At 44.5% G+C, this 15,642-nt stretch overlaps 1 protein-coding gene across 2 annotated transcripts; it reads right to left on the bottom strand.

The window, feature by feature from the left end:
* Positions 1 to 7,183: 7,183 nt before the first annotated feature.
* LOC124705983 lies at positions 7,184 to 15,639 on the bottom strand. Of its 2 annotated transcripts, XM_047237664.1 has the most exons (6): positions 15,582 to 15,639; positions 14,877 to 15,001; positions 12,782 to 12,918; positions 12,528 to 12,626; positions 8,314 to 8,386; positions 7,184 to 7,781 (listed from the first exon to the last, which is right to left on the bottom strand). In XM_047237664.1, exons 3-6 carry the CDS (start codon positions 12,788 to 12,790, stop codon positions 7,573 to 7,575), a joined length of 390 nt encoding a protein of 129 aa, XP_047093620.1. In that variant the 5' UTR covers positions 12,791 to 12,918; positions 14,877 to 15,001; positions 15,582 to 15,639; the 3' UTR covers positions 7,184 to 7,572. The 2 variants fall into 2 exon arrangements, 1 of the variants encoding a protein (XP_047093620.1); XR_007004207.1 differs by lacking the exon at positions 8,314 to 8,386 and having other exon boundaries at positions 7,193 to 7,781.
* Between the last annotated feature and the right edge of the window lie 3 nt (positions 15,640 to 15,642).

Here is a 15,642-nt window from a genome sequence, read left to right as displayed (position 1 = left end):
GGCTTCATTCATCCATCCAATCCAATCCAACGAAGCGAAGGAAAAAAAAAATCGGCGACGGACAAAGATGACAACTTACCCGTCCAAAACCTTCCTTCATTCACGCCTAGCTCCGGCCCCTGCCGCTGAACCTCCGATCCGCCGCAGCAGCCTTGTCTACATATATTATAAAATAGAAAGGCAACATCCGTATTCGTAAGAAACAAATCTAAGACGAAGGAAGGGAAACAATATGTGGAGACAAATTAAACTGGATGATCACATCAGGTGGCCGAGAGATCAGCCCCCAAAATACAGAAACCGAGGATTATACCAGACGGCGACCGACGGAGTAAGCCCTCTCTCCTCTCCTCTCCGATCCGCCGCAGCAGCCCCGCCTGCCGATTTAAAAAAGAAAGGCAACATCCGTAAACAAATCTAAGACGGTGGGAAACAACATGGGATGAAACCTTCTACTACTAACACAGGATTACCAGCCGGTGGAGACAAATTGGGCGATGACGTCAGGTGGCCGAGAGATCAGCCCTCCCCTCCCCTCCTCTCCTCTCCTCTCCTCTCCGAGCAAGAGTAGAAACACGACGCACGCGTAGAAACACACCCCTCCTAGTATATATAGAGCCAAGGTTGGAGGGAAGAGAGGCTCAATTTTTTTGGGCGATGGAGATGGAGGGCTCAGATGCCTACTCCCACGGATTGTTGAGCTAGCACCAGGAAAATCCTCCTAGTCAATCCAATTCATTGCAGGCGTAATAATTACTATGTTGAGGAGCGACCATAGCGCTGATTGAGGACACATGCAGATTCTAGGGGAGGGACTTAATTATGGATTGTTACCTACTCCGTTCATTTCCTCTACCAAGCTCTCTAGTGCTAATTGAGAACCGTCCAGAGCGTTCATTTAGGACACATGCATGCAGATTTAAATGTTCTTTTTTTTTTCTTGTCATGGAGTAGTAAGATGTATGTTCTCCGCTCCATCTAGCAAGCTCTCTAAGGCATTATTATTAGTCTTCTAAAATCACAGACTACCAAATTAAGCTGCTAACAACCCAATACAAATCCACAACAACGAGCAATGAAAAATGGCTTTTCTCAAAATAATCTCTGTCTAGATTACCCAGATTACGTTGATCTTATCTCTTTGCCAGAAACTGGTGGGAAAAATGATCAAGGCAATGTTGCAGTAAGCACTAGGTATTGCTCGCCCAACCCACACTCCTCAGAAATTAGAAATAAATTAAGGCAAAGAAATATAATTTTAGAACCGATGTTTTTTCTTTATCTACACTAGGTAGCTACCAAAAATAGTTGTCAACATATATGACCACATGTTTGGCACACATGTATTTCTTCAATTCAACAGAAAAGTATTGACACACTGATTCAAAAGCTTTATTTGGATGAAGAAGCATATGTATTTGTCATGCATACTCTACAGCAGGCCTCGATACTAGTAGCTACCAAAATTCTCATTAATTGTCGTTCCATCAACCAGGTCATGCGCATACCACACTTGGTCTGTGAGGAGAGGCCTCTACTTATATATCAAGGTTAGAGGAGGTTTTGAAAACGCTTTGAATTTTTTGGGGAAAATAGGGCGGGAAGAATATGATCTGAAGCTGTCACAGCGACAGCGACATGATCGACCATTGAGATACATCCTAGCTGTGGATTGGTAGAGCCGAATCGATGACGTGGAGTTAGGCCCGTCAAAGGAATGCATGTCTGGTGGCAATTCCCCAATAATCACCTTCCGTATTCCAGGTGAGCTACCAAACTAATGGATCGATGGTTTCCAATGCTTCCGGAACTGGTGGTGCTGACTACGGAATCAACGTCCCTCCAAAATTAACTACCTCCTCCACAAAATCAACGTCCCATATTTCAGGCGACCTACCAAATTAATGGATCGGTTCCAATGGTAGCAGAAGCTACGAGCGCATACTTCACACTTTTGTTTTAAATAAATTAAATTTATTCCTTATGTTCCAAAGATGTCGCGAGAATTTAACTACATTTGAATGTATCTGTACACACAAATTTATTCAACTTTATCAAGAAAAAACAACCATAATAAATATTGGGGGCTTTATATACTACTACTCCCTTCATATACAAAAGGATGTAGGAGTATTAAACTTCATCAAAATATGCATGTATCTATCTACACATGTTTGAGCATGTAGATACATTGCCAATTCAGGCAAAGTTGAGATAACTTTTTATGAACGGAGGAAATACTTTTTCCTATAAAGTTCAAATTTGAAAAGAAACTAACTTAAAAACAATAGAAGGATGGATCATGCCGAGCTGAGTGTCCTCCTGGCCATGAAATGCATTCATACTACATACGTTGCAATCTGCCAAATTTTCTTCTTTTGCTAGATCAATCAATTAGTTACTTACAAATGGCCACAATCAGCTCTTGGCTACCATGGATGTTGCTCATCACTGCCCTTCTCGCTGATCACTGCCGTTAGTTCACAAATAATGCATCAAGGTGAAGACGAATAGTGCTTCAGCTAGCACCAACGGTAGAAGAAATAAAAATTCAGATCGCTGCAACTCGAAACCGCCGAAGAAGACCAAATTCAGTCTACATTGATGCTCAGGGCTGACTTGCAGTCAGCCAGTCACAACGATCAGAGATGGAACCAGCAAGCACAAAGACAAGAGCTCCAAGCAACAAACACGTCAGGTCAAAATATCAGCTATTATATGTGCCAATGATTAGAAATCGCAAAAAATAAACTTCTCTCGCCAGTCACAGCCACATAACTAAGTTTCTAAATATAATAAAAGAGACGGGCATGTTCATCAAGATTCAAGTACTGGATATAAATATACAAGACTTGTTTCTAATCCCTGCAAGCTGCTAACAATATCTCCATTCGTTCGGTTAGTCGGTCTCTTCAACAACATATTCCAGATTTTGCTACATCTTCTCACTTCAACACATCTACGAAAAATATATCAACATGAATTCAAAACACTTCAACTACGGCCCGTGTGGCTTCTGTCAGCTGTCCAGCTCCTTCATCTTTGGTCCAAGCAACAACTGATCAACGCGTGCAAGATCTGTATGGCTTTGACCTATGTGCCCTTGGTTGGTTGTTCAACGACCTGAGCAACCTGTGATGCACACAAGTAAATAAACATCAGATTCGTAAGAGGAGGCTGCTTCAAAGTGCAATATTTTCAAGTGAACACATGATGTTCGAAATTGAGGTGCAAGGAACTATATAGTATGGTTATACACTAGCAAAGTAAAACAACAAAGTGATTCTGATTACTTTGCGCTACTAACAAAGCGGCATCTCAAGATGCAAGAAATAACGGCCAACATGCATTGATGACAAGATATGCTTTTAACCTGGAAATATACAAGTTAGAAAAGCAAAATGACGTCGACGAGAGGCTACACTGAAAAACGCCATCTACACAACTACATTAGCGTACAGTCAGCCACCGCACAGATCTGTCAACGACCACCAACACGGTTAGGTACATGCTTAGTACTAGGTCTTACTAACTTCGGTACCAAGACAAATCAAGGCAACTTACTAGCAAAATTTCATGAACCAATGACAGATCTCAGCGAAAGATATAACAAAATATCAGCATATGATCTCTCTCTTGCTACCAAATAATCTAATATGGAAGGAATGACAAATCGCTGGTAACAATACACACAAGGCCAATTGAGGCAAACCATCCCTAGAATTTGAAGAAAAGGGAAGAAGACAACCCGGTTCACTGTTATTCCAAGAAAACTGGTCTAAACATAACTGGTTTTCATATCATTTTAAGTTTTGACAACCGAGTTAACTGTTATTCCAAGAAAACAATAATTTGAAGTTTTCAAATCATTCCACAAGAAGGCAACTCAGTTCACTGTTATTCACTGTGATCTCATTTTATGCACCATCGCACAAGACAGTAAAAAATTGGCTTCAAGTATTGACTGATCTGGTTTCCAAAGTTACCAAAGAGCATGGTTTTATCATCTTTATACTGCAAATAAGTCCTTTCAAATCAGCAAGTATAAGTTTCTCTACTGTGCACTTCTGAACCACAGGAAAAAGCAGAAAAATTGCATGAAAAGATGGCATGCAGTACCGGTGCGACAACACCTCCACTACATCGCGGGCAATAGCAAGGGAAGCCACCTTCAGCCAAACTTTTGTATGATCAGGGTAAGAAAAAACTATGTAAGCAGATGCATTGATACAAAACAAAGAACATCAACCAAACAAGGAAACAACAATATGAAAAAACATAAGAATTTAATATAATTCATACTTGACAGCGTCGTACATTAAAATAACTATGTCCCGTTACACCAGTTTCAGTGCAAAAGATCAACTAATATCTGGTTTCTAATGAGAAACTAACTAAGGTACCTCAGCTTCTTCATGGATCACTACCTCACTCCATTCATGATCCATCAATCCATACAGGTAACAAGAACCAGATACTGAAAAGGTAAGCAATAGCATAAGAGTGTGAAATCTTGCATCTTACAATAGCATACAGCAAAATTACATTAGGAAAAGTATCACTAAACCGCAGTATAATGTGATAAAACCCACAAGCTACTCAGTACTACATAGAGTGCACAAGGTTTGTTGTAAGAGAGTAATGCAACCTACTCAAGGATCTCAACTCAAGGTAGAAAAGGAATGATACACTTACCTCCAATTGCAAATGGTTGCCTCCGAATAGTTTAACAAAGAGGGGCTGCGTATATTTGGCCTCCATGGCTCCACCAACTATCATTCCAGCTGGCAACATGCTCTGGAAATTGATAACAAGTATCATAATGAGATGACATGTGTTCAAGCAAGTAAACAAACATTTAGAACCACCAATATTCTTGTATTCACAAATGCCGCCAAAACGTACTTGTTCAGATAGTCCATCAACCAAACTAAGTTGGAAGAAATTTTCACTGTAGCTGGTTGCCCAAGATGAATACTGTACACGAAGGACAAATTTCACATCAGCTACACAATTAGGTTGTACAGTAACATTTACACCTATGGGATCTAGGTTCTATTTAGGTCATTCAATGTCAGATAATTTTATCAAAAGCAAAAACAGTGCTTTGCATAGAGTACTTACATGTGTTGGTGGATAAAATAACGCACATAATCTGAAATAACCTGTGTAGCAACACCTGCAAGACAATAAGAAACACGTTATATGCAAAACAGATAACGTCTAAACAGAATATGGGATTTCTAACTACCAAAAAAGAAGAAAAACAATACTAATTATGTTAGTCATATGTCACTGGGAGTTCCGTTCTTCGAAAAGACAAGCTATGATAAGACAATGACATGCAAAAGCCTAACACAGCATCAAAGAAATGTAATGGGGGACAGGGAACTCTCCAAGGACACGATAACTCGGGTGAAGAACAAGCAACTGACAATAAACACCTATAGCTTGAATAAATAAAACTAAGGGATGCAGAATTTAATTTTTAAACTATCTCTGTTCATCTTATTCAAACAGAGATGTACATTTGATACAAAAAAAATGTCAGGGAATGCATAACTCAGCAGTCAGCACCAAAATAGCGCTTAACCACCGGCAAACACAAGTTATGGCTAACCGCCCATAAAAAAGCAGGCTCTGACTAGAATCAAACGGATGTTCACAATAGCAAACAAAGAATGATGTCAACATGCGGGGAGGAAAAGCTCACAACTACCGATATAGAAATCTTGCTGAGAATAATTTCACATTCTCTCTGATGAAATCAATAGTTTCACACATGAACTATCGCCGTTGTTTATCTAGAAAGCACTCCTTCAGATGAAGTTGGGGATTATTCACTTACCTACCATTAGACCTCAAGCAACTTCACAAACTCACATTCAGTACCCATGGTACCATGTATAGTTTTAGTGCCTACTTATCATTACTTTTTACAAATAGATTAACACGATGAAACTTCAATAATTAAAAGCTCTCTTAGATTAGGTGATCAATCAGACTAGACACATTCCAGCACCAATATATGAATATTTTATCATGTAAGTATATAACCAACAATCTGGGCTGGAGAAAAAGATACATCAGGGTTGCAGACTAGAGAAAACATGAGCAAGTTCTAGACAGGTGCTTCTGTTGCGCATAATACATACATTCACACTTGCCTCAGACACAAATTTTCCCTACAATATTTCTGACAAAATCCTTATTCCTTGCTAACCTATTATTTGCATTTGACAAGACCATAATGAACACTGTGGACTCAGTGGAGAAACCACCTTACATAGAAAATCGAAAGGGTTGGAGTGGGATTACTCAGCCCCTGAACAAATATAATAATCAGTAACATATCAGTGGAAGAATGGATCTTATACATAAAAATAAACAAGGTAGTACTCAGCCTGCTAAAAGTGTAAGATCTAACATGGCATGCACAAGTGAACTTATATGCTACTGCCACACGTTTTTATACCTCCTCATGTAGATACTTTACTATGTTTGCAGAACATTGACCCGACAGAATCATATATCAATGTTGTAGAAGAGGGTTAACTTCCAAAAAATTGGACAGCAACAGATTACACCTAGAGAAGCAGAGTTCTATCACGATGTAGCCATCCAAAAATCATGAACCTTGTACAATTAATTTCATAATGGCTAACTCTTGCGATTTCTTCCCACCGCTATTTCTGATCACATCCATGTGTATATACTAATTGTTTAATGTAAGCACTAAAAGGTGCATATTTCTCATGTTCTGGGAGATGAATCATACTTTATACAACACCTAAACACAACAAAAGTTCCAATTTTTTAGCCCTCAAGCAAGAAGGGTGAACTCAGAGGTATACCTTGCTACCATGGTTTTAAAGGCGGCCAGGCGTCCCAAGGCGATGGGGGTGCGCCTGGACGCATAGGCGCTCAAGGCGCGTTGCAAGGCGACGCCTTCGGTCGAAGGCTCGAAGCGAAGCGAAGGACAGGGCTCCGGCCCAGTATACTCAAAAGGCAAAAAAGAATTATCCCCGGCCCAACCGGCCCAACGAGATGGGGCTGGATGAGCAAGGACGCAGCTCAACCTCGACCTCTCTGTCCCCCACCGAGAGAAGAGGAGGCCATCCGAGATGGGGCAAGGAGGAGGAGGAGGAGGCCGGGCGGAGAGGCAGCCACCGCGGCGCCCGGACGCGCTCGCCGGCGGTGCTGCAGACTCCTAGGACGCCGGCGTCCGTGAAGGGGAGGGTGCTGGCCGGAGAAGGGGAGGCCGGCGTAGGAGGATGGAGGACGAGATCTCTCTCAACTGATTCGATTCTTGACTGGTCTGTTCCCCTCTATCTCTCCCCTCTGTTTCCCCTCTCTCTGGCCCCCAATTTCTCGCCAATTTCTGAGTTCTCGCCATGGTTCCCGCTCGCCTCCTTTGCTTCCGCTTGACTTGTCCATGGCGTCCAAAATGGGCCAGAGCGACGCTTTCCCCGCCTAAGCGACGACTTGGACGCCTCAAAGGGCGAATCTGGACGCCTTAGACAAGATCCTAAGGCGAGCACGACGCCTTGCCATCTCCGGGCGCTCGGACGCTTAAGCGTCGCTTAGGCGACGCCTAGGCGACGCCTTTAAAACCATGCTTGCTACGATGTACAAAGTAGACTGGCGATGCGCTCGGACTTGTTCATCGACGCGGTTACACGTTGTGCTTGTGAGGACGCAGTGCAGCCCCGGGCGGACAACAGCGAACACCGCCATGACCATGGCTCCCTCCTGGCCAGCTCCACTTCTCCCTTGCTGCCCTGCAAAGGATGGATGAACAAAACCATCGATTAATATAAAGAGCACCCTAAGTCAAATTGAAGGGGATACGCAACAGAATCTTTAAGCTATAAAACTAGCACAATGTAATGAACTAATGACAGATCTCAACGAAAGATAGTACAAAATATCAGCATATGATCTCTCTCTTGCTACCAAACAATCTAATCGAGAAGGCATTACATAAAGAAATCGCTTGTAATGTTACACACAAGGCACCAATTGAGGGCCACCATCCATATCACAAGAAGAGAAGGGAAGAAGACAACCCAGTTCATTGGTATTCCAAGAAAAATGGCCTAAACAAAAGTATCAAGTTAAGGCCTAATGGTGTACATTTATCTGAACAATCATGTAGTGCCTATGCCAAAATACCGATCACCTTCATGCACACGAGCTACGCACCATAAGTTGCAAATTCTAGCATCAAGTATTATAAGGAACCTATATAACTACAAGCTCAGTATCAAAAATGAATACAAGCTCAGAGTCAAGAATAGAAAGATCCGACACCTTGCAGGTTCAGGGCACTCCTGAAGAGAGCCATGACAAGGGCTAAAACAGAGCATCGGTGATTCAATGGCACCTGCCACAAAATTTCAGCAGCGCATATTACATTTGTGTGCTACTTCTTTTACAATACATTCATGAAATACCATCCACCTAACTACGGAGCATCTTCAAGAAATAAGAGCTCGGTACTGGAATCTTAAGTTCTAGTAGCTGATGAAAAGTCATACATAATTCTTAAAACCAAAGAAGGTTGGGAGACTAGGTGAAATGTCTTATGGTTCAACAGTAAGAGAACAAGTTATTCTATCTATCTCCTCTCAGCCATCCACTCAAACAACTGTGTCTAGTACAAGAGCCTTCAACCTCAAGCAGCTAATGATTTTATTACAATTAGAGACAATTAACACAAACACATTTTTTTTTTTTTTGAAACGGAGGCAAAAGCTTTGCCTCATCCATTAATTAAGCAGAAAGTGCACAGTTTTTAGGAGAAAACCGGGCGAAAACCATACAACAAGACACCACGGGGCCAAGCCCCCACTCGCCACGCCACAAGGGCAAGCCAACTCAAACCCACTACCGATACAAGAGATGACACACTCGCAAAGATCAGCTTGTCATCCAACCAAGCCGAAGAGAAGACGCCATGCCTACTATGAGAGGAGCAGACACGGGACACTCCAACATAGCTGAAGAAGACGAACCGCTCAGAGAACTGCGCCAAAACGACCTTGTCGCCCTCGCGACACAAAGTCGATGTCCACAACACTGTCAGGATGACGAACATTCGGAGCCGCCGCTTCGACATACCGCTGCTCCGTCGCGCCCTGCGCGTCCACCAAGACCACCACCTTCCGGGGCCACCGCCCCGACATACCACCGCTCGCTCTCGAGCTGCAACGCCGCACAAACCGTCCACCCGCAACCCAAGCTGCACAGGGCAAACGGCCGCAGACCACGGCCATCACACCAACTCATCCGTGGCCGCCGCCCCGACATAACGTCCGACCGTCCCCACTAGGACGCATCCGACCGAGCCGACTGCCCTGCCGCCCACACAGCCAGAGTCGCCACCCAAGGCGTGGCAAGCCACATCCCCGCACCATAGAGATGCTGCCGCACCGCCTTCCGGGGCCGCCGCCCCGGCTCACAGCCACCTACCCGAGGCCGCCGCCTCGACATCCTCCAACCCGTCCGGCATGGCAACATAGCACGACAAGCAAAACCACCACCGCCGAGAGAAGGTCAGGCGCTCCAAGACGACGCCTCCAAGAAGGGAAGCGACGAGACCGTCGCCGTCGCCCGCACCGGCCGAGGCCAGAGCTTGGGTTTTCACCTGGAGAACATGAAACCTTGAATACAGGAGAGTTAGGAGCCCCACAACGATGCCTTCAAGAAGGGGAACGGCGCCCCGGGGCGTCGTCATCGCCGGCACCGACAGAGTCGGGCAGGGCTTTCACCCGGAGCACCATCCTGCCTAGGCGTCCTTCACCGGCAGGGCAAACAAAGCATGCCGGCCAGCAAGCCAGCGCCGATGCCCACCACCCCGCCGCCGTGCCCTTGAATCCCAAGGCCACCAGCACCCAGATAAAGCAATGCCATTCCGTTCTTTATACATTAACAGAAACACATGCCGAGCAGCAAAGCATAGGGTCAGGTAACTGGTTTCAACTTCTTAACTGAACATCGGTTTGATCATAAGTCCACAACAGGCATCATACATGGGTTACTTGGTTCGCTTTCACTTAAATGTTGACCAACATTTCAAGGCTAAACTTGATATATGCATCATGTTTGGTGATTCTCAATATATTTTGTACACGATGCAGAACCAGACTGAAAACGAGGGCTCGTAAAGCATCACAGATTCACGGTACAAGATGAAAAAGGACCAGGACCAATTATGTAAATTTTAACACTGGCTGAAAGAAGATATCTGGAGATTTTCAAACACAAAAAAGAACTAGATGGTGCACAGGAGAATAAACCAAAGAAATGTAATCAAAGACACAGAACTCCCCAGGTAATCAGAGACACAAAACAACTATAGCTAGAATAAATAAAACTAAGGGATACAGAAATTTAATTTTTAAACTATCTCGGTTCATCTTATTCGAACAGAGATGTGATAAAAAAAACGCTGGGGAATGCATAATTCAGCATCAAAATGGCGCTTAACCACATCAAACACAAGATATGGCCCTCTGACCATAAAAAAACCAGGCTCTCACTTGAATCAAATGGAGAATTAAAACATGATGTCTAGGCCACATAGTATTTTTTTTAAGAAAAAACAGATGTTAATTTCGATGCACCTCCAATGTCACTCTACTCCAAATAAAATCATCAGGACTAACTAAACACACTAATAACATCTAGCCAACGAGCGGAATTCCCCAAGGATCCACACTCCAAGTCTGAAGACATTCCTTTACCAAATATTTCAGAGAAAAGAGTCACTTCAATTAATGAAGATAATAGCTGAGGGTCTTGTCACTATTTAGGAAGTTATGTTTCAAGCATAGGTTGTCTCCAAACATCGTTTCATGCAGAGGTCAGGCCACTAAAACTTCCAGACCAGAGTTTTTAGCTAGTACATAATACACAAAGCTCATTCGTTTTTCCCTTATTTTCGTCCACCACCATGTTCTGATAATGACATCAAGCCGGTACGATGACTAATATGTAAGATGAAAGCACAAATGGAAGCCCGCACCTATATACAGGTAAAGTTTAAAGGAGGTACTCGATGCATTTTTAGCTATAAATTTCATAAGTGGCTAAAGATCTCCATGCTATATTTATTTTAGAAATTAGAGCTACTCAAAGCTAACCAAAACATCAAAGAAGATTAACCAATTGTTCTAAATTATAAGACCGATCAGTTGCGGGAGAGTTCATGACCGCAGAACAAAAAGAGCAAAAATAACTAGCACCAGACCATCACAATTATTTTCATGACAGCCAGTGTGCTACCAACAGGTGGCATAACATGAATGGTGTTGTTTTACTGCCATCTCTACGACACAAACCAATATTAGCGGGCACTCACACCTAGGTACTGATTTAGGAAAGTAGTAAACAGTTCAAACCGACAAGCCTGTAACTGGGAACACCCTTGCATATATTTTGGTTTACTGCTTAATGCAAGGACGTGTAAAGCATTTTTTTGGCAAGTGCTACCAATATTTCAAACATGGGATGATCACGGTTGGTTATAGGGCCAGGAAAAAAAAAGTACAGTTCAGTTCAACACATGGTTACAATCTATGTACATCATAGTTTTAAAATCTAATTTAGCCCTTTATAACTCTGTGTATATTTAGCGTTTGTACATCTAGCTCTTCATTGATAAAATAAGCTACAGTGAAATGTTTTTCTACAGTTTTCCTGTAAAATAAATCTACAGTTTTCCTGTAAAATAAAAGGGTCCATAACAGTTTATTAGATAGCAAAAGGAACAAGTTGGTTTAACTGGCACTGGTAACATGATTATCCACTAAATCTGGAGACAACAAGGAATTTAATTTATCTCAGGAATAAACCACATAAAGTGCTACGCACTAGTCGACAGTTGACTGGCACCTAACAGTCTAACACCTAATCGCCTATGCCTATTAGCCAGAACCAGCTAGGCAGACTAGGAGGACGCCTTTTAGAACATTGCCTAAGGGTCAACTACCCACCTCACTTTATTCAACGGAATTAAAGAAATAGGAAAGGACAACCACATCCCATTATGAGTATCAAGATACTTTCAGGATTTATATACAAAAGATATTTAAACATCTCCAGTATAGAGAGCTAATTAACATTGTGCTCACACTCCTTAACTTCAAGATTGGATTCTTACCACTATGCCATTTATTAAATTCGGTTAACAATTTTATGAAACTTAGAAGTACTACTCCATATATTAATCAACTTTATGGAATTAAAAGTATGCCAGGAACGTCATATTTCCTATTTTAGGAAAAAAAACTACACTGGAAAAGCGGACCAAGGTTCAACCCTATATGTTAAAATACACAGCCTCTACAAATAAAACACTTATTGGCCCGAAGCTTATCAACATATATGCGGAAGTTTGAGCCAGAGAAAAGCAAAGTAAATATCAACTTCCACTGAGAAACGAAGGCTAAAGTGACCAGTTGCAATATCAAGTTACTGTTTGAAAGCACTGGAGCATTCAAGATACAGTGGGTGTATCTTACCTCCAAATACGGTTCTCTTCGAGAAAGCGACAATAATATATAAACCTTGAGGTAGCAACCGTTTTCATCTAGGCTGTCTTGCTCAACATCCCACATACCCTGTGAGAAAAATAGGTCAACAATAATTCCCATGCAGTAACCAAAATTAAAGCAATAATATAGCTAAGCAAAACATTTCAGCTTCCCTACAACAACAGATCTATGTTTCTGTAAAGTTCACTCCTCATGGTGGTCTGCGCGAGAGATGGACATACTTGTATCATGGAGCAGGTGCTGACGACGGGCGACGGGAGGCTGCGGCCAGCATAGCACCAGAACTGCCAGAGCTAGAACGGCTGGGAAAAGCCGGACCGAGCCGTGTCACCCTCCCACCCACAAGATCAAGTGGAGCCTGCAGATAACAGAAGAAACTGATGTTATGGACAAAAATCAGCAAGCCCAAAGGACAAGGACGAGGCTCAGTACCTTGGCTATTTCATTGGTTTGAACATACATAAATGCCAGAGAAAATGAACACAACACCCACCTCATTACATGAATTTTGACCTGAACCAAAGCAGCACAACACACTCTCAGACTTTCCAGGCTTCCGGCCAGCCGGATCCGACAGCCATAGCCAGCACCAGAAGCATCAGCTATGCATGTATATTACGCCCATCTGGTGCCTCTACCCCTAACACTACTAATCTTGTTTGGCACATGCTCACATCATAGAAGCATCTCAGGTTCTCAAAGACCAAGGATGAGCAGAAAAAAACATGTCCGCCCGATCCGCTACCTTAGACACATGCGGAATGCAGAAGGAAAGGCATCAATAAGAGCCAAGGACTAACCATCCTCACCGTCACCGGGGCGCCCCATAGCGGCCCCGATAGCTTTCTGGGGCCGGCAGCCGAAATGGGCTAACACTGGCGCGCCCCAAAAAGTGCCGGCACGTTCTCGAGCCCAATAGAAGCACCGGCAACCCCGTGCCGGCCCCTTCGTCTAGGGCATGGATCGGGCGTGGTTTTCGAGCCCAATAGAAGCGTCGGCAACCCCGTGCCGGCCCCTTCGTCTAGGGAGCGGATCGGGCGCGCCGATAGCTCCGCTCGGAAACCGAAGCGGCGACGAGGACGGCAACTGGCCACGCGGCGTCCACCCCCCCCCCCGCGCCTTCAATGCGCGTCCGCCACCGCCCTTAAAACCACACTTCCAACCCTAGCCGCCACCACCACCAATCTCGCAAATGTCGCGCGACACACCCACCGGCGCAAACACCTCGCGATGGCGCACAATGCCGAGGCCGGCGGCAACAGCGGAGGCGGTGGACTCCGGTCGCTGCAACTTACCTACAACGAGGTCGACGTCCTTTATTGGCAGCGCATCCCCGTGCCGCTGCAGTTTAAGCTGCCGCACGGGTCGCATCTCTCCAACGCCGGCTACGCCGTGCCGCCGCCACCCCCTGGACCGACCGGAGACGCGCGCCCTCATCGCCGAGCAGCGGCCGCACATGTCGCCGGCCGACCGAAGCCAGCCGGCGAACGCACAGAACAGCCCGGCGTGGCCACGACGCTTCCAAGACTAGCGCAAAATCGAGCTCACGCGTTTGGCCGGCCACAACGCCGGCCGTTACAACCGCATCGGCCGCTGGGCCTGGTGGCAAGACTGCGACGTCGACGTTGGCGGAGTACGACTACCGCCCGCGCATCCACGGAGTCGATCCCCTGCGCGTCCCGCTCTACTACCCCCAGGCGCAATGCATGGCACCGGAGGCGCCGCCTCTACAGAGACCGCCGGCAAGGACCACATCGGCCCACTCGCGCTCCGGCTCGTCAAATGCCGGTGGTCGCACGCGCTCGGCCGCACACGCGCCTCCTTTTGCCGGCGTCGTCGTCCACGACAACCCACGGCGCACGGCTTCCGCCCCGGCTAGGAGGACGCCGGGGACGCTTCCACGCCGGCGCTCAAGGAGGAGGACGCTGCTCCCTCAGCACCGCCTCCGCCAGTGAAGAGGCAATGGTGGGAGATGGAGGTGGAGCCGCAGGTGGCCCTCCGTGGTGAGGACTTCCCCGGACAGCACCAATAGTTTCTTTTTACTTTTTAGTTCAAATTCGAGTCACTTTTGTATAAAACTAGTCTAAATTCGTATGAATTTCGTTTTTTTAATGTTTTTTTACATTTCAATTCTGTTGGGGGTTGTCGTATGGGGCGCCGGTGTGGGAACACCTTCCGCAAATGAAGGATTCAGTGCCGGCGCCCCCCATACGGCAGTGCCAGCACCCCTACCGGCACCTATTTGGGGGGCGCCGGTGGAGATGCTCTAATAGGACCATAAATAAGATTACAAAAGAGTTGGTGTGACTTCAGTACCTTCCCATACTAAAGACTGGAAGCCTCTCGGTATAACTGCGGATCACTTTCTTTTGCTCTATTGTATGCATCCATGTCGTCTTCTCTTTTCCTGGTCCTCTTCTTGTATGCAATATGCAAGGTATCTGGTCAAAAAATGCAAGCAAGAAAATCTTATTAGAAAACAATTATGGAAAATGGCTTCTGATTTAACTTAAACTAATAATATATTAACATCAACTTTATCACAAAATAATTATGTAATTTGCACCTTGCACTGTGTGTCATTCAGTGTTAACAAACAAGCAAAACCCTAAACTGATGTTCCAACATAGGAAGCTGTATGCAAGACAAACAGTAACTAGCATGGACAATCATCACATGCCTTAGAAAGTGGCGAATAGCTTCCTAACACTAACAGGTTAGTGAGGTAGAAACACTCTTTCACGACACAAACGATACATGTAGACAATAAAATCCTTTTCCTACTCTTGGAATTCAAATACTGAATACACACATAGAAACTAGACCTTATGAGTTATGACAGCAGCATCATATTCAGGTGTGCAATGTGCATGAAAGCTGCGGAATTTAGTACAAACAAGATCTAATTACACTCATGAATAGGTAACCATGAACCATAAAGGTCAACTATTCAGACCAAACCCTCTGTAAAAGAAGCTCCTTTTACCAAAGATTCCACTAAAACCGGGAAGGAAAGTGAACCTTGCGCCTGCATTTGTTGACATTGTAGCCACTGTGGTACATCTGGCCGATGAGCAGCTGC

This window comes from Lolium rigidum, chromosome 4 (genome assembly GCF_022539505.1).
Source record: "Lolium rigidum isolate FL_2022 chromosome 4, APGP_CSIRO_Lrig_0.1, whole genome shotgun sequence".
NCBI classification, from domain to species: domain Eukaryota; kingdom Viridiplantae; phylum Streptophyta; class Magnoliopsida; order Poales; family Poaceae; genus Lolium; species Lolium rigidum.
The sequence above is the reverse complement of the archived record's forward strand: the minus strand, read 5'-3'. Positions and strand labels throughout refer to the sequence as shown.